This window comes from Pezoporus flaviventris, unplaced genomic scaffold, assembly GCF_033815535.1.
Source record: "Pezoporus flaviventris isolate CSIRO_AGI_PZ_B2104156 unplaced genomic scaffold, CSIRO_AGI_Pfla_v1 ptg000049l, whole genome shotgun sequence".
Taxonomy (NCBI): Eukaryota; Metazoa; Chordata; class Aves; order Psittaciformes; family Psittacidae; genus Pezoporus; species Pezoporus flaviventris.
In genome coordinates this window covers 3,297,472-3,323,819 of record NW_026892597.1, presented here as the reverse complement: position 1 = coordinate 3,323,819, position 26,348 = coordinate 3,297,472, and the positions used below count along the sequence as shown (strand labels likewise).

Here is a 26,348-nt window from a genome sequence, read left to right as displayed (position 1 = left end):
TCTTGTCCGGATCAGGCCACCCAGACTCCACCTATAGCATGTGGACAGTGTCCTAGCACTTGGCTGATCCAGCCTCATTCAGGTGTCAAAGGAAGATGGTCTGAATCACCCTCTAACAGTAATGACTTCTGCACATTTGGCTCTGCAACCCCTTTGAGATACCAGACCCCATTTACAGCCATTTCTCCTTCTGGCAGTAAAAAAGAACGTTTTACTCTCATCTTGGCACCTTTGCAAGTGCCAAATGCTTGTTATAGATGCTGATCTATGAAGTAGTTACAGTTGCTCAAATGCCTGCTGATCCTGTGTATTTATAGGTTGAAATTCCCTTGAGGAACATTCCCCAGAAAGCGCAGCGCCGTTTCAATGGCTTTTCTGAGCACTTCTGTTCTTTGCTCCTACTTAATCACTTCAAAGCCCATTTTCCAATTGTACACAATGTTTTATTAAACTGTACAAACGGCACTGGCATTTAAAAAACCCACATTAATCATTCTAACTAAACACAGTGACCAGCTGCACAAACTGAGCACAGATGCCCCCTGAGTTTCACACAGCACAAGCAAGGATTTCATGAGAGTCACTGGACTGAAACCTTCTTGTTGATGCTCGGCACTTCTGCTCTTGGTCCTGAAGGACTCAGTGCTTGCGGTCACTGCCTGTGATATCCCAGCGCTGCCTGCAAGGCTGCGTTCTTCCTGGTGAGAGATCCAAGGTGATAGCCTGGTCAGAAAGGCACCTCTGAAGGGAATCTGATTTTGGGATCACCTTCTTGAACTTCTCTTCTCCATGGACTGAATGGATTGGTGCAATGGAGCTCCAAATGTATGTATGTCAATTAGAGCCTAACAACTTGGGTGATTGCCTAAGTCTAAGCTATTACAGAATCCTCTGTTTGGGCTTTGACAAGCAGCAACTGGGCAGTTCTACATCCCTCCAACCTCAGAAAACAGCACATCTTTATTGAAAAGGATCCCGTGGTGAAAGGATCACAGAAAAGACTTTTAAAAACTCCCCTGCATTTCCACAGGCTGCCAAGGGATGGAACACAGCAAAACGCTATGAGGTGAAGAGCAAGATCACCCTCACCTGATGTGCTGTCCTGCCCTGTGACTGTTGGGTGCAGCTTGTTGACCCGTGTCCACCATAAATGCCAAAGAGCTCAGACACCATATAGGGCAAAAGACAGTGTACCAGCCTTTGCAAGGACTGATTACTACCTTTCAAATGAAATACACCAATGCTGTGACTGGAAGGCCAGTTTTACCACACTTCAACAATTCCTTGAGGAAACCTCTTCCGCCTTTAGGATAAAACTCCAGAAAGCCCAGTCCAGGTTTTGCTATGAGTCTGGTGTGTGCAAGGAGAGTTAAAGCTTTAAAACAGGGGTTCTCGAGGCTTTCTGCTGGACTGCAATTCCACATCCTTCCTGCTTAAGTCCTAAGTGTAAACCACTGGCTTTCTGCATTGATCTTGATACTTGCCATGGGGGTGATCTTCCTTTGCGGTTGAGTCTTTAGCTCCAGTGCCTCTGATTGAGATGTACAAATGCTGGACTGGGCAACTGCAAAGTGTCTTTGTCCCAGCAGAGCAAAATCGAACCCTAACACTTGTGAACATTACTTGTGTAGGGAGCGAAATTGCTTTTTAGAACTGTGCATACATGCACAATTCCACACAGGTACAAGTGGAGGTCACTGAAACATCCAGCCCAAAGTCTGCCCAGACACCTTCAGATACCTTCAAGCAAACCACTTGTCCTTCAGAAGAAGGTAGGTTTAGGTGCGAATTGCAGAAACGGGCACTGACATCACCAGAAACTCAAATATAGTTGGTTTTTTTCTTACAAAGAAACCCACTGGCTGTGTATACAAGTAGTGAGGAACAGGTTTTGGCACCTCCTCTTCTTCGGATGCTCTCAACTTCAAGAACAAGAAAGACCAAAAGATACCACAAAGTAACTTCATCAATAATGAAGAGTAGCTGGCATCTGCTATGGACTGGAATAAGCTGGAAACCTCCAGGCATGGTACAAACTTTCATTGAGGTGTTTTTCTGGAGGGTTCTTGGTAAAAACCACCATGCACAGTCTTCATGTGAGAGAGTGTTTACCATTAAAGAGTTCTTTCAGTAAGGCAGACCTCAGCACAGTATCTTCTCCATTTTAGGGTTCACAAAAGAAAAGTTGCTGAACATATTTTGGTCCATGCTGTTAATGAGTGCTCTGTCAGCACACGACAGTCTCGGTTTTTCATTTAGAAATTCCTTGTCAAAGTTGCTGCAGTCACTTGGAGATTTCTTTAAGAAAAAGAAGACAAAACTCATGTCAAACCAGTAATATCCAGATCTTCATTACAATGGTACTGGCCCTATCAGGCTGCTTCCTACAGGCTCAGCTTAAGTAGTTGGGAGCAAGCTCAGCTCAGCCAGGGAACCTGAAATGCATTTCTCTTGGCCTTTTGCGCAATGATTAGTTGCTCCAGCCCAAATGAGGCACAGTAAGATATCAAACTGCAGTGAACTTCATAGAATCCAAGACTGGTTTGGGGTGGAAGGGACCTTAAAGCTCCTCCAGCTCCAACCCCTGCCACGGGCAGGGACACCTTCCACTAGAGCAGCTTGCTCCAAGCCCCTGTGTCCAACCTGGCCTTGAACGTTGCCAGGGATGGGGCAGCCACAGCTTCTCTGGGCAACCTGTCAACCTCTGCCTGAGCTCTTAATATCCAGCAACCACTGCTAATCACTTGCTTATTACCATCCTATTGAAGTAGTAATGGGAATAAACACTATACAGGAGGCACTGAGATTGAGATCTGTGAATTCTGCCAGGCAGAGATGCTGAAGCTTTGTAACACAGCAGATTAGACCCATCACTTAAATAACTCCTGTGAAAGACTGTAAAATGAAAGCATGATGCACTTGTCAAATTAAATTTTATTATTGTTGTTAATAAGAATTTGATAGCTTATTATGACTGCTATGAACAGTCAGGAGGAGCCTGACTTAGCAGATCACCTCATTATCTGAAGTGTTTTTCCTTCTTTACCTTCTGCAGTACAATGAAAGATAATCCTGACAGAATGGGCTGTACTTATGTGTTTAAGTGAAGGTGTTTAAAGTGGCCACCAGACCCCTTCTATGGTAACTGAGAAAATGAGTAATTTATGGTTTCTCAGGTGTGGGCATGCCAGATTTGTGCTTAGAGCCATCACATAGTAGTAGTCATGATGCTCAGGTCAGGCAGCCCAGCCAATAAACAAACATACAGTGAGTAAGGCTGTAGTAGATCTAAATCGTATATGGTTTCAGCTTCTTGTGTCTGAAGTACACTACATACTGACAGCCTGTGAACAATTTAATCTGTATTTGGACATTAAAGTAAGAGTCAACACTTCCCATTCTGCCTGCCCAAGGTCCTGCATCTACTTTTAGACAGAGAGACTACTGCGTGTGCAGGGCAACTCCACAGGATAACTCTGAAAGTTTGAGGACATTCTGAAAGCCTTCACTTGGTGCCTAAAGCTGTTCCAGTGTAAAGCAGACGTTTAGTCACCTTTAATACGCTGACTCCAGGAATCTAAACAGGATTTGAGGTCTCTGACATTAAAGACCCATGTCTGAAGATTTTGACAGTGCCCCCAAAGAGATGGCTTATAACATTACTGTGGGTCTTGGTATGTCCGGGGCGGGGGGGGGTGTTCAATATTTGGGGAGCAAATGATTTAGGATAGAAAGACATAAGATGGGTGGAGTTTGAAGAAGGATCCTTACCACTCTTGGTTTGAAAGGAGGCTCCATCCTTCTTTCTTCTAAAGCTTCCCAGTTTATTTCCCGGAAGAAGGCATGCTGGCGGATGTTCCCTCTTGCTCCCAGTCTCCTCTCAGGTTCTCTCACAAAAAGCTAGGATGTTGAAGAAAGAGAAGTCACTTAGTCTTTTATCAATAACAGTGTATTCATTGAGACAGTCCTACCAGAAAGGGTCTCAGACTTGAAACTCAAGCACGGTTGATAAAAGAGTGTGGACTTTTCTACCTTACTGCATTTCTGACTGGGGGAACCAATTTGGGTTCTAAGCTGAACACATCCAAACTGAGAGACCTTTGCAGGAGAAAGAGGACAATTTGCTACAGAAGCAACAACAGATGTGTCTGAGCACGCAAATATGCAGCTACGCAGGTGAAATGTTGCACTTGTAAATGTTTGCCTGCACAATTTCTTGTTATCAGAAGTATTTTTACGGTTTAAATATAAGCATGATTTGTGACAAATACTATGTGGGATTGCATTCATCTCCTACAGCCTTGGACACCTGGACTATCAGCATTTGACACCTAATAAAGAAAACCAGTCATCTTTTAGATGCAAATCATCTGACCCCCTTTACACACTCAAAGAGTAGATAAAAGACACCCTGGAAGTGCTTGCTTCTCTCCACTGACCAGCTCAGATACTGACAAAGTCTTCTTTGTTAAAAGACTCCCAGTTGAGATAGCTGGCTTGTGTTTGTTGCACACTGCAGGCTACAAATCCTGTGGATGACTAATTCTGATGAAGATGATAAGGGAAAAGCTAGAAGTGGAGCGTATCTTCTCACCATCAGCTACATGTAGGCGTGAGCCCACTCTTCAGTTCAGTGCAAACACAGCCGGTTTTGCCATAGATGTTTTTATGGTGATGCAGGAGCCGTTTGGCTCTGGAAGCAGTGAAGTGGTTTTGGGGGAGAGTTTTGGGAGTGCTAAATGCTTGAGTCCTCTTAAAGTGTGTGAGCAGGATGCAGTCCTGAAGTACTGGTGTAATGGTGGGTGTGAATAGATTAGAATTCATCTTTATATCTGCAGCTGGCCCATAGAGCACCAGATTCTGTATCCCTCTAAAGTCAGTGGAGAGCAATAATGGCAGCACTTGACAGCAGGGGACCTGAACACAGCCAGTATGTCTTACTGCAGAGGTAAGGGCAAATCTTCAAAAGCACTTTACTATTGGAGTTCATCTCAAAATGCAGTTGGGTTACATACAGTAGAATTGCTTGCTACTCCATTCGGCCAAGAGTGAGCGTACAAGAGATACCACTCAGCAAAGACAAATAGAAATATCTAATGCTAAAAGTGGCAGCAAAATAATCTGATGTATGGACTATTGAGGGCCAGATTGGAAAAGAACACAAGCATTGGGCTTTTGTTAACACAGTGGGCAAAGCTTAGCCAAAACTGGAGTCTTCTACAGGCAACTGATATACAGCAATGCAGAGTCCATATGTTAAATTCTGTGCTGATAATGGTTGTGGTTTAAGCATTAAGGCATTAAGCAGTGTAGAGTATGTAATTATCCAGAGTCAGTGGCAATGAGAATAGCCCTTAATGGAGTTTTTAATTCTTTTTTTCCTAAGCCAGGAAGTTCATTGATTGCTATAGAGGTGATTACTAACTCTAATCCTGACAGAAGTATGGGTCGGTTGTACAGAAAGATGGCACTGTAAGTCCCACACACAAACATTCAAAATATCTTCCTGGAAAACTGCTTTTGATTGTTTTCATTATCATTTTATAGTGATACTTAAACACCAGAGCCCTGCTGCGCACTGTACAGATGCTAAAGTAATCTCCTGTTCTCCATTTTTTGGTAGTGGAATGCTCTATGTTGTCCTGTCACTTTGTAAATGCAGAAGTGAAGGTAGGGGCTGTACATCAAATATAACCAAAATCTTGTGAGGAACAAGCTACCTCACATCAGCTGAACCATTATAACACTCTGCACATGCTCTCTTACTGTGCTCCCTCTTGATACAATGCCTTATCTTAGATCATGTCCAGCATCAGTCTAAAGCCCAACTGAGGGGAGGGAACTTGTTAGACCTGTTGTGACTTCATTGCGTTTCTTTTTGGCATCTCTAGAATAATTTGCATGCCAAAGCCAGGAAGGCTACAGTGCTAAATGGCATGGAGCTGAGAAGGAGGAAATGAAAAAATCAGTCTATTAATGGAAGGGAACCTAAAAGAAGAGGAGGATACCCACTAGAGGGAAACAGAAGAGGGCTCTACTCAGAAAGGACACTATGCATTACAGAGATCCAAAGGGCCAAAAATCAGATGACATGGTGCTACTAGCTTGAGCAGCTCTGCCACTTCAGGACATGGCTCAGGCTTTGTTTTCTTGCTCTTTAGCTCAGTGCAAAGATGCAAAATATCCTCTACTAAAAATCAAGCTGAACACCAAAGCAATCTACCCTGCATGTCCTCATATCTAAGGCACAAGAACTGCTTCAAAGCCAAAGTTATCGAGGAAGTCACTGTAACCCCTAGTTTGAATCCTGGTAGAATAACTTTCCCAGGATTTAACATGCTTTGTGCCTTAGGCATTTCTCTGCAAAGAAACTGATCTCTGCTGGTACCTGATACCCTGTGATCCTACGTACTGGATGCAAGAAGGCACCATCACAACTCCGGAGAAAGAAGACATAAAGACAGCCTCATGACTTAGGTCAGGTGTGCTTTTTGATCCACAGACAATAAAAGTGATTCTCTCTGGGCCTATCACACTAAAGGTGTTTCTCTGAACAACAGCTGAAGATGCACAGATCAGAGATGACAGTTGTGGCAAAAAGACTTTCATTCCACGTGTGGTAATCCTTACCTTCAGCAAAATGTCCTTTGCATCTTTGTCGAGCCAGCGAGGATAGAATGGGTTATCCATGCGGATAGACTGGAAAAGCTCCTCTTCATCTTGGCCGTGGAAAGGAGACTGGCCAATAAGCATCTCATACAGGAGGACGCCAAAGGACCACCAATCAACGGAGGTGTTGTACTTCTGCCCCAGCAATATCTGCCCAAAGAGAGGAGTAACAAAGTCAGATGCAGAAGGTCCGTGAGGAGTATTTCAGCTTCAAAAGGGTGGTCAGACCCTGACCTTCCAACTGACTTTGCACTGAGAGGGATAGCAGAGATGCTTCCCTCTGCCTGAAGCATGAACCAGAGCATCTACTGGTGGTGCGCAGACTGGGATTCAAGGAACTCCATCCAAATCACAGCCACCCCTGGGTGCCTGAACAGTCCTTCACACTGCAGGTAACAGGTTGCAGGTACCTCTTAAGTTGCTTGAATGAATCCTTGGCTACCAGGGAGGTCTCAAACCTAAGAAGTGAGACAAGCCATCTTTGGCCTGCTCTCCAAGTTATTCCAAGGATTCAAATCAGGTTTGTGAAAGCCAAGAAGACAAATGGTCAGGCATTAGCATTTTGGGACTGACTTAACTCGCACTGTATTTTAAGGTCACAAATGTGGCAGTGCAAGGGGTTCTGTAGGGCTACCAGTCAGTAAAATGGTGTGAAGCTGCCCCAGGAAAAACAATGAGAAAGCAGTTGTTGATCTGCCATCTTCAGACTGGTTGAGCAGAGGATGGGAATTTGCCCTCAAGTCTATCCATTGGTTTGTTCCTTTTTGTTCAGCTATAAAGTGAGGGCTACATCCAGTGTGTGGAGACCAGAGGGAAGTCAGCTGGAGTGATGACCTTCCCTAAATTGCCTGTGTATTGACCCGAAGCCCTCTCATGAGTGTGGCTTTAGCCAAGGTGCTGAGACTGCAACAGATTACAGTGCTTGCAGCTGCATTGAAACACTGACAGCAAGTCCAGTACTCCTGCTTCTGGTGGGAGAGATGATCCATAAACTCTATCCGTGCTTTCCATTTAGAGGTAAAATGTTTCATATGCACCCATTGAATCTCTAAAATAAATGATGGTGCAGAAACAAAACTCTGAGCTGGTTTAGTCTTTCTCTTTTCTGTGAAGTAAAATCACAGACAATGGATTATGACTTCTCTCTCTCTTTTTTTTCTTCTTTAGGATCAGAAAATAGCTTTTTTATTCTTAAATGAAAGCATACTACAGTGGAATAAAAGACAATTGCAACTTGATTGCAGAGCATGTTTACGCCTGCTCTTAGGCAATACAAATCCAATTGATTTTAAGAGATTGTCAACAGTGATGTAACCTAGATCAGAATCGAGCCTGTGGTGCACAGTAAAAGATCAATGAATTATAGCGGAGAGGGGAAAAAACAAAAGCTTTAAAAGCTATTTGGAAAGTACCAATATCCATCATGAAAACACTAACATCAGGAAATGAGATTTTGAAAGGCAAATAAATGGATTTCAGAGTGATGTCAGACATGATGCATGGATGACTCGTACGTTCTTCTCTGAGGTGAAAAATGTTTTCTTTGGCCCCAATTTGCCACCTAATTAGTCAAAGCCTCCCCATAATAAGATCTATCATTGTGTGAAGTCACCAGGTTAAGGAAGCTTTCTCCTTTCTGAAGGGATCTAGTCCAAAAGATCTAAATTTACTAGGAGAAAAAAAAAAAGAGAGGAAAAAAAAAAAGAACAAGTTTCTGTCTGTGAAGAAAACCTGTCTGAGTAAGAAAGAAGTCCAAGCTTACGGGTGCTATCCCACTAAGCATCAGAGCATATCCCAGGGGGAAGGTGAACCCCAATCTCTGCTTTATTATGGACTCAGCCTCTCTTTATCTATAAGGTGGTCAATCAATGAGGAGGGAGAATCAGTCCAGATGGACATTCTATCCCACCTTTTTTCTATTTCCTCTCTTAGGTTATGATGAACATCATGCTTTAAAAGTCCCCACCGCTTCCTACCAGCTATAAAGGAGCCTTTATAGCCATTGAAGCCTCCTATTGTTAGCTTGCTAGGGAACATGCTTCCCATTCCTGTCTCTGAATTTCAGGACCTACCTCTTGAAGCTTCTTCTGCCATGGCCCAAACTGAATTTCCATGAAGCATTTTGTTTCTTGCTTAGGTTTCAAGCACCACTTGCTTTCCAGGCTCATTTGCACGAAGAATGAATAAGCCACACAAATATGCAATGCCAGACAGCAACACAGACTCTGAGTCAAACTGAAATCCAGTTTCCAGCCTGGAACTGCTCAAAAGCAGGTCAGATATGTTCTCTGTCCCACAGCATCTTGCTGACCTCCCTTGGACCCCACACCTACCTCAGGAGCAATATAGTCAGGAGTCCCACAGAAAGTGCTTGTCTTTGCATCTCCAAACATGTTCTCCTTGCACATCCCAAAATCAGCAATTTTGATGTGCCCCTCATTGTCCAAAAGGACGTTGTCTAGCTTCAAGTCTCTGTAGAGGAAGAGAAGGAAATCCCTCCTTTAAAGTGTTACGAAGCCACACAAGTTATTTGAGCAGGTTACACATTAACTTGCTATGTGCCTCTATGTAGTGCCTATAGGGTGAAATCACAAGGGAAGGCTGAGGGTTGAATGAGGAGCTGCTTTCTTGGACTTCAACATCCCTCTTTCTCATTCCTCCCATCCCAGCACTGATTCATTTACTGGAGATGTTACCAAGACATCTCTTACAAGCTGCCTCCTTCAAGGATGCAGAATCATGAAGCCAGTGTGTTTCTTCTGCCCTAACATAGCCTGGAAAGAGTGAGCAAGAATGGAACAGCTAATGCTCACTTTCTCCTTCCCTGGAAGTCTCAGTACTCTCTCTGAAGCTGCCACTAGATCTCAGCGCAGGCTGTACAAATGTTAGAGTAAGTAGGGATACACAAGCCCTGCATGGCTTGCAGAAGGTCAGAATAATCCTAGATATCAGCAAAATACCCCCCAGCTTTTCAGCTCTGTGCTGCACTATCTGAGACCTGGGGGTTTACAAAGCCCTTCAAACATAGCTGCCCATCCGTTGGCAGAGGTTTCAGGCTCTGAGCTACTGTGGGAAATGAAGAGGTCAGAGAGAGGAAAAAAAAAGAAATGCACAGAGGAGGAAATAAAAGCAAGTGAGCTGATGAATCATGGCCATTGACAGAGAACAAAGAGGGCCTCACGTGGGAACAACGTGAAAGGAGAGAAAAGCATGTAAAGAAAGAAGGCAGAAAGAAAGGAAGGCTGGCGTGGCTTCTATGATAAATGTTTTATATCTTATCTGCAAGTTTAGCTTTTCATTGAAATAATGACTCAGGGAGATGTTTGGATCAGTGATGCTGCACTTCAACCTGGGATCTAGGTAGCATTTGGGTCACCTGGTCTTAGAGCACCCACGTTCCTGCACTGCCTATGCCATGCTGTCAATCACTGCTCCTTCTCAGGGCTCCCAAAGCACCCAGACACAACATTTGCTTGTGCCTACAGCTGAGGATACAACTGGTCTTTTCCAGCCTCTGCTGATTCACAGCCCGCACACATTTTCCACATCTCAGGCAAGAGTCCTAACCACAAGGCTGGTATACAGCTGCCTCCTGATGATAACTGTTTTACAATGTGTTTTTGTTTTCCAGAATGGCTTTGACTCCCTTAAGTAAGGTAATTCCTAAGGCATGATGCTCCCGAGATGATTGCCTACAACTGCAGGAAAGATGGTAGTTCTTGCCTCCCTCTGTGCAAAGCTCCTTCAGCCAGATCCCAGTCAGGGTGGGAGACCTCGTAGTGTCTACACACTAAATTCTTGTCACAGGCCAATTGTTCCCTGCTGCTAGAATACGGCTCAAGAAAAACGGGAGTCATCAATCAAAAAGAAATATAAAGACAAATGAGACATTTGCCTTCCAAGTTGCAGACACTCGTGTTGTCACAATTTCCAGCTGGAATGACTTATTTTAGTTACACCATTGAGATCAATCTCTGGCTGCCAGCGCTGCTTTTATTCAGCTGGAAGATCGAAGCAAAACAGAAAACCCATCACCTACAGTTTGCTTTCATTATTTTGATGAGTCTCAAACTCATTGGCTCCAGGGACTGGAGTTGCTGCCAAAAAAAGCCTCAGCTCATTCATTAACATTTAAGCCAACATTTCAAACGTGGGTGCATGAGACGGAACAGCTGGATTCATTACTCTTACTACATCACAAGTGATGTAGTAGCAAAAATGATTTCTATTCCTAAGTGCTTAGTTAGCTCTGACTGAGATACTCATGACTGTGTGTTCAACTGACCTTGTTATTGTCTTCAGTGACAAAGGACTGGTTAAATGTTTTCTCTCAAACCTCGATACCTAAAACAATGCTGCACCGACTCCTGAGAACAAGGTATTTCTTTCCTATCATTATGCTACCCTATATCTGGATATTCCAATTTACCCACATTTCTTGAAGATCCAGACTCTAAACATCTCTCTCATGAGGACATGGGCCACAAACCCTAACACACCACTGGTGTAGCAATTCTGAGTAAAAATGTGAAGCATAAAAAATTCAGCATTAACAATGCTGACACAAAGTCACAATGTCACAGAATCATAAACTGGTTTGGGTTGGAAGGGGACCTTAAGATCATCCAGTTCCAACCACCTGCCATGGGCAGGGATGCCTCACCCTAGACCATGCAGACCAAGGCTCTGTCCAACCTGGTCTTGAACACTTCCAGGGATGGAGCATTCATTACTTGTTTGGGCAACCCATTCCAGTGCCTCAGTAAAGAACTTCCTTCTATCTAACCTGAACTTCCCCTGTTTCACTTTGAACCCATCAGCTCTTGCCCTATCACTACAGTCCCTGATGAGGAGTCCCTCTCCAGCACCCTTGTAGGCTCCATTCAGATAGATGACTGTCTGTTTTATGGCAGGGAAGGGTTTTATGGACTGGGGTAAGTCTTCCTCCAGTTACAGATCAGCTATTGTCCTCAGTGAGCGCTTGGCTAAATATGCAGTAATGTACTAGTTTGTCTCTGATAATGCAGACCTATGTAACCAACTTTTCTGAGAAGTCTGAGTAGAAATGACAGACATGGCAAAGTGATCTTGGCACGTCAGTCATCCAGAAGAATAATTGGAGCTGGAAACTTGCTTGAATCACAACTATCATCTTAGCTTAATACCACTGGTATTGATTGCATGTTTACGCAGCCACCATCATTGGTCAATAAAGACTATAAATGGCTCCCACATGAGTACTAATAATGAATAATAAGGTGAGTTATGTAAATTGAAGCTTGGATTTTAATGGGAGCGTGGACTGTAAACAAGCCATTCTCTTTCAGTGTTTGTTCTAACGTTCAAGCTACATGACAAACATTGAAACAAGCTCATTCTGGCTTCAGCAAACATTACTGTTCTAGTAAGCTTTCTCAATTGTTTGTGACAAGCTATTTGCTTCCTGCTTTTCAGAAGCCTGCAATGTAGTAACCAACTTTTGAGATAAAGATGAGCTGGACTGGAGCTCCCTAGAAACTCCCTTTTGGCCATGGGAAAGCAGACTGTGGCCTGATTTCTGCAGCCCTTTTTGCTTCTCTTTGTCCTTTTCTATCGGCTTGAAGAACAACACTGGTGCATCAGACTAAAGCATCTGTGCCTAACTTTGATTCTCCTAGGGAAGACAAGCAGAAGCTGGAATGGGTGGGTTTGCAGTAGAGGACTTCTTGGGATTTGATAAATTGATGCATTGTGGAGTAGTTCATATCAGTAACTTTGGGAAAGGACTTTTCTGTTTGAATGCAGCTGCAATGACCAAATTCCTCATGGCTAGCTGACCTTCATACATGGAAAGCTTAAACTGAGTGCCTGTGCTGGGTGTTGTATGAATGACTCAGTGTAAATGTACCAAAGCACTTGCTTTTAATGTTAACTGAAACAGGACTGGGTTTTCTAAAAGGGCTCAAAACTGCCTTTTCTACACTCTCCCTTTGAAATAAAATAGCCAGACTCGGTAAAAAGGAAATCAGCATAGAAATGCAATATCAGTAAGTACATCCAAGAAGCAGTCTCCCTGTTTCCATTGGTGCTTTCAGGGAAAGCAGGAAAAGTTTAACATATTAGACACTAAAGAGTAAAATTACCTGTAAATTATGCCCTTGGAATGGAGGAATTGGAGGCCACATATAATTTCAGCAGCATAAAACCTGAGTGACAGAAGGCACAGGTTAGAACAGATGCTGCTCAACAGGCGTTTTCAACTAGACCCAAAAAGATGGAAGCTTGATCTCAGTAGAAGCCAATATTCCATTAAGTTCTTAGAAGGTTTGGGATGTCTCTAGAAAGCTTGGTGTAACTGGGTTTTGCAGGTAGCTGATGGATGATGTGAGGATCCCAAAAGCATGCCTCATGGCTAGCAGCCCAGCTCCCACTGAAACCACTTGGGGAAATGGTAGACACCCGGAGCCTACTCATCTTCAGGGATTTGGAAGGCATTTCTTTTTACATGGAACTGACTCTGAGGACAGGACCTTTCATCCCAAGATTGTCTTGTATCAACCGAAGAGTGAAAAACAACCATGCAGTTCCTATTGTTTACCCTTCCTTGCCTCAAGCTATGGCTCCCAACACAATGAAGCCAGACCTTGTGATGCCTGTATCTATGCACTGATTTACATAATCAGAGTAAATCAATGAGTTAGTGATGCACCAGGCTGTGAACTGCAAATTACAGTTAATGCCTCAGACGTGCAGCTGTAATTACTCATGTTCAGTATCTGCTGCACAAACAGTGGAGCGATCCCAGCAATGGGCAGGCTGGTGTGCATCACGGTTTGGGGACCACAGGCATTCCCCTTGCCTTGTCAAAGAGACCTCTCTGCAGCTCAGGTTTATGACTTGCTGTTGAAAGTTTGCCGGAGACATGAACTACCCAGCAGTGTGGTGGCCTTTCTCTGGGGTCTTTTTTGAGCTTGAGATCTTTGTTCTCCACACATTTCTGCTGGAAGCACACCACCACATCCTGCTGCAAAGGGGCAGTATAAGGTTGAATCACCATTGTGCAGTGAATGCGCTCTCCCAGTGGGGAATGTAATCACAGGCTCCTGAGCCCCTCTGGTGATGCTTCTTCAGTCTTCCGTGCATTGGCCCTTAATTCTGAACATTTAAATGCTTTTGAAATAAGCCACTACATTAAACACTGATTTCAATGGGGGTTTGGTTTGGGTTTTTGAATTATTAAATAAAAATCTAATTCTTGTAGTGGTTTCAATATTGACTTTCAAAATACCTTTTGCTTGCAGAAGGATTTAAAGCCCCTTTCATTTGTTCTAATTCTTCTATTTATTTTCATCAAAGATAAATACATTTTTAATTTGCTGTGGCTGTATTCATTTTTTGTTTAAATTTACCTTTTGCACTTTCAATAAGTTTTATCTCTTCCCCTTCCTTCCCCCCCTTGAACCTTAAAGGCAAAAAGAGAAAATCCCATTACTTCTAGCAAACAGCTTCACCTCTGATCACTGGAGTGGGAACCTCAGCTAAAACAGGTCCCGCAGCTTGCCTACAGGCCACCTGTGTTGTAAAAGAACAAGATATCTGGTTCCACAGATGGCTGAAAATACATCTGTGGGGTTTCTTTACTGATGGCCCAGCTGGGGTGGAGGTTGCGTCCACAATGTCATTATTTGGGCCCCCAAGTATGGGCTGAGCAAGAACACAAAGAATAACAAAGAACAACCCCAGACTCACAGCAGATACCTGTAGGTTGCTTTATAACAACCCTCATCTATAGGCCATGAATATAAGATACTAGGCATGCTTGGGGCTGTTTACAGATGGTGGAGGCACTTCCAGAGGTTAGGTCCCAGCTGGATTGAATGGTCCTTCTGGATGTCCTCTCTATTTGAGGGACTGCTGCCCTGGGAAGGGGACTTACCCAGCAGGCAGGGCAGCCTAAGGGACAGAAGGAGGTCCCTGGTTGTCAGGCTTAAGGAAAAGCCTGCAGGCAGATGCAATGTTGATGAGCAGCATCTGCAATGCTTCCAGACTGAAATAGCTTCCCTGGTTGACCATGAACGTAAATCAAGGTCACCTCTGATTGACGTGTGGATCTGACTGTGTGGATAGGCTCTAAAAAGCCTTCTGTGGGAGGAGAAAGAGGACAGGGAGAGGAAGTGACTTGCTCCAAACCCATCGTTGAGTTGCGGTGGTGAACTGCATGTCCGGTATGCTCAGTTTTGACAGAGATGGGATAGGGAATGATTCCACTTCCAGCACAAGCATTATCTCTGCTTTGCAGTTGGGTAAGGTATAGAGAGGTCAAATGATATGCCCAAGGTTTCCTCTGCAGGACAGTAGCAGAGCTGGGAATGAAATCAACTGGTGTCTGCAGTTGCTGCCTTTGCTTCTCCCAACCAAATGTGTGTGACCTGCAAGTAATAAGAACATCTTACGTTGCTCTAGGAAGGTCGAACTTATGACAGCTCTGGATATGGAACATGAGGTCTCCTCCATTGAGGTATTCCATGACGAAAAAGAGGTTTTCCTATAGAATGAGACAATAAATGACAATAAAGGGTGGGGAAGGGTAAGCTAAAAATAAAAAGCCAAAACAACCCACCCAGAAAGCACTCAAAAAGAGGAAGGAAAAGATGACTGTGAGGGTTTTGGAAAGAAAGCATTCTTCACTTCTCACTGTTCTCTAAGCCTGTAATGACCCTCTCTGCTCTGATTTGTACAAACTGTATTAGCAAACATAGCAAATCCACCTAATAACCAGCTGGTGCTGTTGCTACTTACCATCAGACCTCAAGGCTCGCTAGAAGGGGACGAGTAACTCTACAATGCTTGTATAACAGAGAGACAGAACAAGCTCCCTGGGGGACTAGTGGAAGAGGCAGAAGTAAATCCCAGCTCTCCTCTGGTCCCCAGCCAACCCCAACCCCATTGTTGGATGATCTCAAGCTGGTGTTACCTGAATTCCTGCACTTCTTTTTGGGTCTGACTTTTTCAAGTTATCAAAGACACTGGCCAGATGCAACAATCTGTTTTAAGTATATGCTTGATTTCAAGTTTGAAAGGGGCTCTATTAAACAAGGTAAGTTGTAAGTTGCTAGTGGGAAGATTCGTGAAGGAATCACATTTCTGGATGCCCACTGAGTGTTTGCAGGTCAGAGAAGCTAGGAAAAAGATCCAGTCATTATCCACAGTTGCATGCAACTATCAGCTCTTTTCAGCAGGGCAATGAAAAAGCTCCTCCTGGTACATAGAAATGATGGGAGGTGTGTGGGTCTCTGTACTGAATAAAGAGCAGAACTGATCACTAAGGTTTGCTTTCCAATCCTTAGTATACACCACACTGATCCCCTCCCTGCTCCATCACCCATAACTTCACCATCAGCTCCCTTCAGAAGCTGGAGGCTGATTCAGACCAATCCCTTCCACACTAAATTGTACCTACAAAGCAGGAGGGGGACCTTTTCTTTCTGGAAGAAGAGTATCTATGCAATGAGTTATGCTCCCAGATTAAACTTCTGTTTCAGGAATCTCATCTTTTGTTCACAAATGCATGAATAAAATAGGATGTATGCAGTAGTTCTTTTCCTCAACAGCTTCTCTCTGTTGTGCACGCATCTGAAGTTAGTCATCTCCAGGCTATGCTGAAGTTGATGACTATCTTCCTTTTAATCTCTATTGCTTGTCACATATTTTGGAGGGGGAAACAGAGCTCTTTTCACTTATGTTTTTAACACTTGAAGGAAAATTTTCATCCATAAGGTCTAATGGATGGAAGTTTTCATCCATAAGATCTAAAGGATGAAAGTTTTCATCTGTAAGATCTCTGGCAGCAAGTCGAGAGCTGGCTATTTAAAACAACAACAGTATTTGTTCCTTTCAAATCACAGCTGTCTGCTCTGATCTGTGCAATTTCCTTAGCCAGATCCTTTTAATTACAGTACTCTTATTTAAATGGACGTCTGCCTGGAAACCACACATGTCATCCAACAAGCACAGGACCAGAACTGGCCTCCCAGGGAATAAATACAAACTCTGCCAATAAAACAAATGGGTGCGGGTTTTCAGCTTGAACATCTTGCATCTGTGGATGTCAGTGCTCATAAATCAGTTTAAGCAAGTAAGAAGGCCAAATAGAGTTGAGGAATTTAGTAGTAAAGAAATGCATAAATCTTGGAAGCAATTTCAGGAGCCTGCTCAGGAAAACACTTGAACAGATGCTCTTTGTGAAGGTATAAAAGGAGGTGATGAGATTTAGCCAACAACAGACCAGCAGCCACATGTACCACACTGTGATAGAAGAAATCTCATGGATCTTTATATGGGCCAGATTCAGGTTCAGTTAATGGGAAGGTGAAAACCCCTGGGTTTCCCCAGAAAGTCCACTGAATTTGGCTACACCTTATCTCACATCTTTAAGTGCAACTTGAAATTCGTGTTTATTCAGCTGAACAAGCAATTCTGCTCTACTTGCTCATGATTTTGAGCAACCAACTGATGCACTTATTTAATTGAACTGGGAACTCTAAACTGGGGACTTTGGCAGCATCCTTCTACCACCTGAAGAAAGAAAAGGTGGACAACCTCTTAGATTAATTAACATCCAAAGATCATTATATGAACTCAACTGTCTAAAGCCATGAAGCTGAAGACTACAAACTTGACTTAGGCATGATTAATACGGAAGTTCATGGACTACCAGGTACTATAGAGTGGTACATAAAAGAAAGACAGCATCATTCTGACTTTTCTGCTCTGAGACTTGGAAGTTTCCCTTGCTTCTTACAAAGGTCAGGTGTCTGGGATGGCCCACGGCAAAAACCTGCTCTAAGTATGTCATTATGAGCAGCAAGATATAATCAAGCAGTGGAAGCTGCAATAAACTATTGCAGACAGCTTCCTAAGGCTGAGATCTGTAGAGCACATTAAAAACGAGAAGTGGCAAACCCCATACTTGAAACCACTGAAAAGCCAACTGTGTGATAGAGATTGAAGGGCTGGAATGGCATGTTTGGAGGTGTTTGCAGACAGTCTCCAACGTGTTTGCAGACAGTCTCCAACCTACACTTCCTCTTGTCCTGTGACTTCTGTCTGCTGCTGTGAGGCTCTGAAGTCTGTCAGCATCTGGACCAGGTGAGAGTGAGTTAAGTGGGTATTTCTCAAGATGGTGATAAACCTCTGCATGTCCTTATCCCCTGCAATGGTCCTAGGTCAGGGGCACTGGGCAAACAAACAGGAATGCTGTTGCTCAGTGCTGAGACCTACACAGCTTTGAAGAAGGCTTGGGAAGAGCCCCTCACCTCCACCCTCCCTGTCTGCCAAGTGTATAGACAGCAAACAACTTCCTGACCACCCATGACAGCATCCTCGTGTAGCAAGTGGTCAAGTCAACTTCTGGTCATGGTTGCAGACTCACATCACAGAACAGAATAAATCTGGTCTCATGAAAGAGTTTGGGGCCATCTTTTACAACCACAGAGCTCAAGGAGGGATGCAAAAGCATTTTCTGCACTCAGCAATGGACACTGCCCCAGGATAGTTGTCACTAGTTGTCTTGAGGACATCCATGTATCAGCCATTCCCTACTTCTAGATCATCTTGCATTGCAGCAGATGGAATATCACAAGCCTCTCCATGGGAGGATGAAGCACTGCTCCTACAGCCATCAGAACCATGCGACATGATGTGCAAAGCACAGTTAGACACACAGATGTACATCCTGCACTCAAAATAACACTGTTCCCTCACTGAGTTAATCCTGACAGATGCTGAAAGACTTGATTACTCCAAGAACTTAATTTCTTGCTCCATCAGTCCCTCAGTGCCTGTGCTGGGCTCCTCTCTGCAGAGCTACCTTCTCCCTCTGCCTCCCCAGGACATGGCACAGATGGAGTTAAATCAACCTGCTTCTGTTCTGCATGCAGTTGCTGTGAGAATGAATAGTCACTATCAGAGATGCTTTCAACTTTAGAAACAATGAGGATAAAGCAGGCAGCATTTAAATGTATCTTTTGAAGGTACATCCTATAACAGGCTCTTTAAACCTTCAAACCAGCTGGAAGCCCTCTAGAGCACTTTTCTGCAGAGATTTTCAGGTTTGGTTTTCTTTGCATGTGAAAGCACTTGCATACATACAAATACACCATTTAACACCATCTACTGAAAGGAAAAACTTCTTCTCAGGGTTTCCTCAGGATGAGCATGGGAATAATTAATGCTGCAGGACAGTGTGCCTCTAACCTTATTTAAAGCAGTTACCCTCACAAATGGCTGTGCATGTGGAGGGGTCCTCAGTCGGATTAAGTGACCTAACCCTACTTCATGCCTACTGAATCAGGTGGCCCTTGCCAAGAGAAAGGTTTGACACCACACAACTCCTGCTCCTGATTCTTGTCTCGCATTTTCCTGACAGCCCTGTCTGAGTGCTCATCCATAGCATAGCATAGAATCACAGAATGGTTTGGTTTGGAAAGGGCCTTAAAATCATCTAGTTCCAGCCCCGTGCCATGGGCAGGGATGCCTCACCCTAGACCATGTTACCCAAGGCTCTGTCTGACCTGACCTTGAACACTGGCAGGGATGGAGCATTCATCACTACTTTGGGGAACCCATTCCAGTGCCTCACCACCCCCGCAGTAAAGAACTTCTTCCTTATATCTAACCTGAACTTCCCCTGTTTCAGTTTGAACCCATCACCCCTTGTCCTATCACTACAGTCTCTGATGAAGAGCCCCTCTCCAGCATCCTTGTAGGTCTCCTTCAGCTTCAGATCCATTTTATTTCATGGGACAGATGGGAGCTAAAGGCCTTTCAGCCTTCTGCACCAGTGGGTGTTCCCATGCAGTGGGAAAACAAGCAATGCATGTGCTCCTCACTGTGCCTACTCCCATGGGGATGAGCTAACACAAGGTCACTCCTCCCTAGTAGGTGACCATAGGAGTCATTTATATAGCTATATGCACCATAGAATCATAGAATAGTTAGGGCTGGAAAGGACCTTAAGATCACCTAGTTCCAAACCCCCTGCCATGGGAATGAGCAAAGCCAATGTGTTACAGATTAAACTCTAGATTTAATTTTATTCTCTGGTTTAAAGATGTGTTTGTAGCTCTTGTGTAATATCAGTCTATCTTCTGGAGATGGCAGCATTTCTTAAAGCTGTCAAATAATTCAGTCCGGACTCTGACCTTATGGTTTATTTTCTGTTCTAATCCTTTCACTGTCAGCGTTTTTGGCTGCATGTTAAACTGCTCATTGGTGATGCTTAGCTTTGTGTGCCCATCTACTTGGTATGAAGAATATGAATACATTGATACACATATGTAAGAATACATACGTATACATAAAGATGTAGACAAGGCTGGCAATAACTCCTTTCACTTGAGTTCTGAGATCCCAGGACCCTTCCCCACAGCTCCAATCAGGCAGAGTATATCACTTACAGTGGTAAACTGGGTTGCTATCAATCAGCCCTGTCTTGCAAGGGAAAGTGGCTCTCCCTAGGACTTGGGGGTGTTGGTGGATGAGAAAATGAACATGAGCCGGCATCAGTGTGCGCTTGCAGCCCAGAAAGCAACCGTATCCTGGGCTGCATCCAAAGGAGCGTGACCAGCAGGTCGAAGGAGGTGATCCTGCCCCTCTGCTCTGCTCTCGTGAGACCTCACCTGGAGCATTGTATGCAGTTCTGGTGTCCTCAACATAAAAAGGACATGGAACTGTTGGAACAAGTCCAGAGGAGGCCACGAGGATGATCAGGGGCTGGAGCACCTCCTGTATGAAGACAGGCTGAGGAAGTTGGGGCTGTTCAGGCTGGAGAAGAGAAGGCTGCGTGGAGACCTCAGAGCAGCCTTCCAGTATCTGAAGGGGGCCTGTAGGGATGTTGGGGAGGGACTCTTCATTAGGGACTGTAGTGACAGGACAAGGGGTAACAGGTGAAAACTGAAACAGGGGAAATTTAGACTGGATCTAAGGAAGAAGTTCTTTACTGTGGGGAGTGTTGAGGCACTGGAATGGGTTGCCCAGGGAGGTTGTGAATGCTCCATCCCTGGTGGTGTTCAAGGCCAGGTTGGACAGAGCCTTGGGTGCCATGGTTTAGTGTGAGGTGTCCCTGCCCATGGCAGGGGGGTTGGAACTGGATGATCTTAAGGTCCTTTCCAGCCCTAACTATTTTATGATCAGTACTGGGTGGGATCTTGGAAAGGAACTAGTTTTCTCAAGGCTAGGAACAAATTTCTGTGAAGATTTGGGATCACCGGTCCAAAACCTAAGCAAAAAGTCAGATTTAGGAAACAAGTATTTTATCAGCTGAAAAATGGGAGGGGAAATGTAAATGTTTTCATTTTAAGAAGTCAACTTTTTCCAGGACATAGAGCAGACCTTTAGACATCTCAGGCAAAGCTGAATGCATTTTGGGCTGATTTTCCGTACACATAGGCAATAAGAAGGCAATATGTGTATTGAATATATTGATCAGCTATCACTTAACCCCATGCTTATGAGCTGGCCCCTTCTTTTCATTGCCAAAACACTCCAGCTGTTCCCACCACATGGGCTGACACAACCAAGAAGGGTCTTGTAAAGACTTCCTATTTTTGCTATTACAATTACAGCTGCTCACACCTTCTCTGGCAGAACCTTGTTGAAATCCCAAAGCTCTGCTGAGGCACTGCTATTTCTACTGAACCATGTTGAGATTTTGGCCAGGACTGAATGAGACCTTGCCAGTTTTCTTGCTGCTGGTTCCTCAAAGCCTCCCTAAACTTCCCAGTTCTTCCCCAACTTTCCCATTAGGCCTTGAATCAGCTGTTTCCAAGCTGATGTATCACCCCAAAATACCAGGAGGATGGAGACCTAGGAACACTGTAGCTTCAAGATCCTGCCTCCCAAATGGCAGAACACCAAGGCACGGGATGGTTTGTGCAAGGGACAAGGATGGTTTATACAAGGCAAAAACCCACTGCATTGCCATATACTCTCTTATTTAGCCATCCTTACTGGTCAATGCCAAAACTAAGCTGCTGACTATAAAGACATCTGGTCTGATCTTAAAAGACACCTCATTTTGTAACCAGCACACCATGCTTTGTTTAGTCCATCCAACAATTTGTTGTGGTTCAGTGGTTAAATGGTGGTGGAAATCAAGACTTGCAACTTCACTGCTCTGCAGGATGACTTCAGCAATACATTAACATCCTGCAGCCATGCTCTGGTCAGAGAGGATCCTGCATTGCTTGGGAAGGGCATGTGGGCCTGATCCAGGTTTGCTCATAAGGTCTATGGCACAACTATGCAGTGGAGCTGAACATCACATAGGTGTGAAATGCATGTGTGCCAACCCACATGCTCTGACTTAGGTCAAATAATTCATCTCTGTCCCTCTAACAGCAAGAGAAATATAGAAGAAAACTAAAATTTTGTATTTTCCTCTGAGGAGATATTTTAATGGGAAATTTCCTAAAAATACTCATGGATAACACTTCAGAGACTAAGAATCTTTAAATTTGGATCACACTCCTTATGTATAATCCTTTTCTCCTTCCTGCCAATGTAAGAGATTTTGAAGTCAGTCATGTGAAAATGGCTCACCACCAGGACCTTGAAAAGACAGAATACATTAGTAAGCAGAAAAAAAACCCTGTTTCAGTAAGACTTGCTTTTAAATTGCAATAAAGATGACTTCTCTTTTGGGTTGAGGTACTGTTCTCTGGTGCTTTTTTGTGCTATAAGCCAAAATGCCTCAAGACTTCATTTGCATTTAGGTAAAGGGTGTGAAGTAAATGAAGCAAACGAAGTAAAGTAGCAGAAACAAAAGTGACTTTCAAAAAGGGAAAGCCTATTTTTATCACAGAATATCAGTGAAATGCCAAAAGAAGAATAAAACAGAAGCACTGGGATGCTACTCAGTGTTTTGGCGTTACTAATTTGGGGATTTCATGGAATTATAAACATGTTTTTCCTCCTCTCGAACATAACAGCGCTCCTTTAAATCTAATACAACAGAGTAACTCTCTGAGCTTGTGAAAATTCACACCATATAATTATGTTGGCTGAATATCTGGATACAAAGATGACTGCAGTGAAATAAAACAGTCAAGTTCAAAATCAGATTGGAATTTTCTGCTTGGATTTATTCTAATGTAGAAAACCATGATGAGTATTCTGGGTTTCAAATGCACTGATTGTTCAGCCTATGCAGGAATACAAAGGAGTATTAGGTGCCTGGTGCCTTAGAAACACCAGTCTGAAGGGCTGTCAAGCTTTATATATCTGAGCATTCACAGATGACCTGGGTTGAGAACAAGAAGAAACCTATCCCAGAGAACTCATAACAGATTATGTGGCCTTTTTTACCCCTCTGGAGACGTGGGGTTCTTGTTTCAGCATAGGAATGCTCCTGGTTTACTGCCCTTTGTAGAGGCACTCAGTACCTGAAGCAGTTCAGAAACCTTGCAAGGCAAAGCATTAGGGATTCAGAAAGTCATTGACACATGCATTTCTGTTTGAAACTACTTATCTATCCAGCGAAACCTTAAAACAATACCAGTGCTTCAACTGAAAATTGAAGTTTTCAATACCAAAGTCCAGAGAGGGGCTGCACGCAGCAGTGCCCTGGCTTCTAAGACACTGTTCTAAAAGATATGATGACTGCAGCACGTCCTCTGAGCCATGAAAGCCTGTCCATGGTTTGTCACAGCTCTCCCCCTCTGAATGACTTTCATGCATCGAGCAATCGCCTCTTGGCTTGCAAAGGTCAGAGGAGAAAAACATAAGCTAGAAATCAATCAAACCGAGAGCCTTTGGCCGGGGCAGCCACATTCCAGCTTCTCTATTTGTGAACCTGAGGGCAAAATGGAGAGATCAAATAACTTTAAAGTGGCAACGGTGACTTGAGATGAGATGGATGCTGGTTCCTTCTCTGTGTCAGGAGAGCAACACTGTGATGCTGCCCACGAGACAGTGTAGGGAAAGATCACTTCGGTTTTTGAGCCCGGCACCCATGAGTTTTCAAGCACTCATTGCTTTTCCATCCTGCAGGTTTTCCTTGCCTCAGCCACCACTGGAAGCACAGTCACCCCCTTAAAATGGTCAGTAAATCCCATCTGGCTCCATGTGGTCTCTCATCTTTTTAGTCTCATGAGGGATGTGAACACTTGCATGCCACTTGCCACTGCTGCAACCATCCCCAACTGGACCTCCAGCTTGCAGATCAAGGTTGGACCAGGCTGGACCATAGACAACACAGTTCTGCTGCTGCAGCCAGTGGCATCAGCGCATGTCCCCAGGAATTACAGGCAGCACAAGCATCTCTCCCTGGAGTGTAAGTTCCCTTGTAGAGCTGAGAATATTTTGGTTTTTTTAATTACTTCTTGATTTCCTTTGCTTTAGGAGTTTGGTCATTTATATTTTCCCCTGAACTCTAGGCCCCAAAAAGGGAATTGACTCCTTTCTTTTCCAGGCAATGATCCATTCCCAGGTCATGCTGTCTTCACTGACAATCCCAAAGGGGTTAAACATGAACACCTGGTCTCAGTGACACATCACCTATGGCAGTTCCCAAACACTCCCTGCTATGAATTTAATCTGTCTTTAAACAGGTGCCGCATCTCTTGGACAACTGTGATCTACTGCAGGGGTTATATTTGTTCCTCCTGACCCTGCAAAAGCAGTGAGCCTATTGCTAAGCAGGTCCTAACCTCACACTGAACAGTGCTTTGTGTCACTAAACCCTGGGATTGAGCAAGGACTAGGAGCATCCTCACAAAACCCTCAACAAGCAGCCTTAAGAGAGTGGTGTAGCTCTGAATCTGAGCTCAGGGACAGCAAGCACCTCTCAGGAACAGGATGGACAGACGAGACAAGCTCTCAGATTTCCTTCCACTGTGTTTTCCTATGCCCTGTGTGTGCTTTAGCATTAAGGTGACAGATTATCACTGTAGGAAAGGCTCTGGAAAGCTCATCTGTTGGTGGTTTGTTGCCACATAGAGTCATGAAGATACACATACAACTTAAATGTCACTTCAATTTTGGTTTGGCGTCCTACGCAGGATTTCAGGTGAAGATGCTTTGTGTTACCCCTCAGAACCTCAATATTCACCACCAGCGGTCCTGCATGAATTAGGAAGTCTAACAAAACTTAACAGTAATTGGAGATAAAGAAGATTCCCAAAGTGAATGGCAGCTTTATTGTTTATTCTCAATAACCAGAGTTTCTTGAGTTAGCTTTGACTCACTGCAGCATGCATACTGCTTCATGGTCTAAGATGTTCTGATAACCCCAGTGTGGCCACATCTGCACCCTGGCTGTGGATGTGGCCTTTGCATGTCCTCAGCCCAGGGTACCAGGACACAGATTTTAACAATGGGTCTCTGCATAGCCTGGATCATCAATCAGTCCTGGAGTCCATGATCCTCCAACGCCCCACTCTGCACCCAGGTTAATGTGGGCAAGGCAGCTGAAATTGCTGGAGCTGCTTCCTAAGGGGTTAACCTGAAGCTCCCTTCTCTTAGCACCACTTCATGTCCAAGCTGTTCCCTAACATCTAGCAGACTTAAGCACTTCACCAAGTATCCGTATTTCAACAAAGCATCCTCAGCCCATGGAATTAGGTATCAGATCCTTGTCTTACCTTGGTCTGGAACGTACAGAAGACATGAGTCAGGAATGGGTGCTCCCAAGCTAAGGAGAGGACTCTCTTCTCCACCATCGTACATTCAACATCATCATCCATGAGCACCACATCCTTCTTCAGGGCTTTCACAGCAAAATACTGGTCTGTGCTCTTCAGCTCAGCAAGGAACACCTATGGTGGAAATGGCTGCTCAGAAAGAGTGATACTAATCTCTCAGAGCTGGCAACACAACCATATGAGGATGGGAGCTGAGCTGTGGGGAATTCACTAGGGTAGACCTTAAAAAAGCTGATGTTTAAGGCTCAGTTCTGACCTTAAGACCATGTAGACTTTGAGTTAGTTCCCCACACCCAGAATAGCTGTATGAAGCTGAACCCTAGGGAGGCCTTGGTGAATACAAGAGCAGGGGCTACATGCCCATATGGACAGGGCATGTCAGAGAGCAAACACTTCTGATAACGGAAACCAACTTTATGCAAATGCTCTTGAGATACATTTCCTTTTTTATGTCTTCAAATAACAAAACACAGAATCTTGCTTTGTCAACATGTGAAATGCAAATGCCCTGCACCGGATCCTCAGCAGCTGTAAACTGATGTCCACCGTAGTTAGAATGATCTGAATCAGATGCAACTTTCTCCTCTTCCTCCCAGTAAGCAGGATGCCTGAGTAAAAGGGATGGGTCCTCTATGCTTCTGCAGAACTACTTCTCTAGGAACAGCAAAATACATCCCAGAGGAGTTAGGACCTCTGTCCGGTTTTATGGGCAGGGAAAATGAGACACGGAGCAGCAGAGAAGGGGCTCCTAGGGACCAAGGAGCAAAGAAGTTTCCAGTTCTGTGCCTTTATGCTGCCTGTTGACACCATTTCTCATAGACTGAATAAATACACAAGACACATCAAAGAGGTCTCTGAAGTTCTCTACCAGACACTATTTACTGAGTAAGCTCAGACATGTTTTACCTCTGACAAAAGCTTTATTTACCCTTTTGGCTGCTGCTGCATTTCACTTTGTAGCACCAGACAGGGAGCAGAGTTTAGAGCCTCCCTTGGTCT

General features: G+C 44.1%; 1 protein-coding gene across 1 annotated transcript in view; it reads right to left on the bottom strand.

Moving 5' to 3' along the window:
* Positions 1-421: 421 nt before the first annotated feature.
* PRKCQ (protein kinase C theta) overlaps positions 422-26,348 on the bottom strand; it is a 44,516-nt gene continuing 18,589 nt past the window's right edge. The window contains exons 12-18 of the mRNA XM_061468628.1: positions 25,290-25,463; positions 15,102-15,193; positions 12,792-12,854; positions 9,003-9,141; positions 6,631-6,819; positions 3,772-3,900; positions 422-2,298 (exon numbers count right to left, since the gene is read on the bottom strand). Coding sequence (XP_061324612.1) covers positions 2,143-2,298; positions 3,772-3,900; positions 6,631-6,819; positions 9,003-9,141; positions 12,792-12,854; positions 15,102-15,193; positions 25,290-25,463 — 942 coding nt within the window. The 3' untranslated portion in view covers positions 422-2,142. The remainder of the gene's footprint in view (positions 2,299-3,771; positions 3,901-6,630; positions 6,820-9,002; positions 9,142-12,791; positions 12,855-15,101; positions 15,194-25,289; positions 25,464-26,348) is intronic.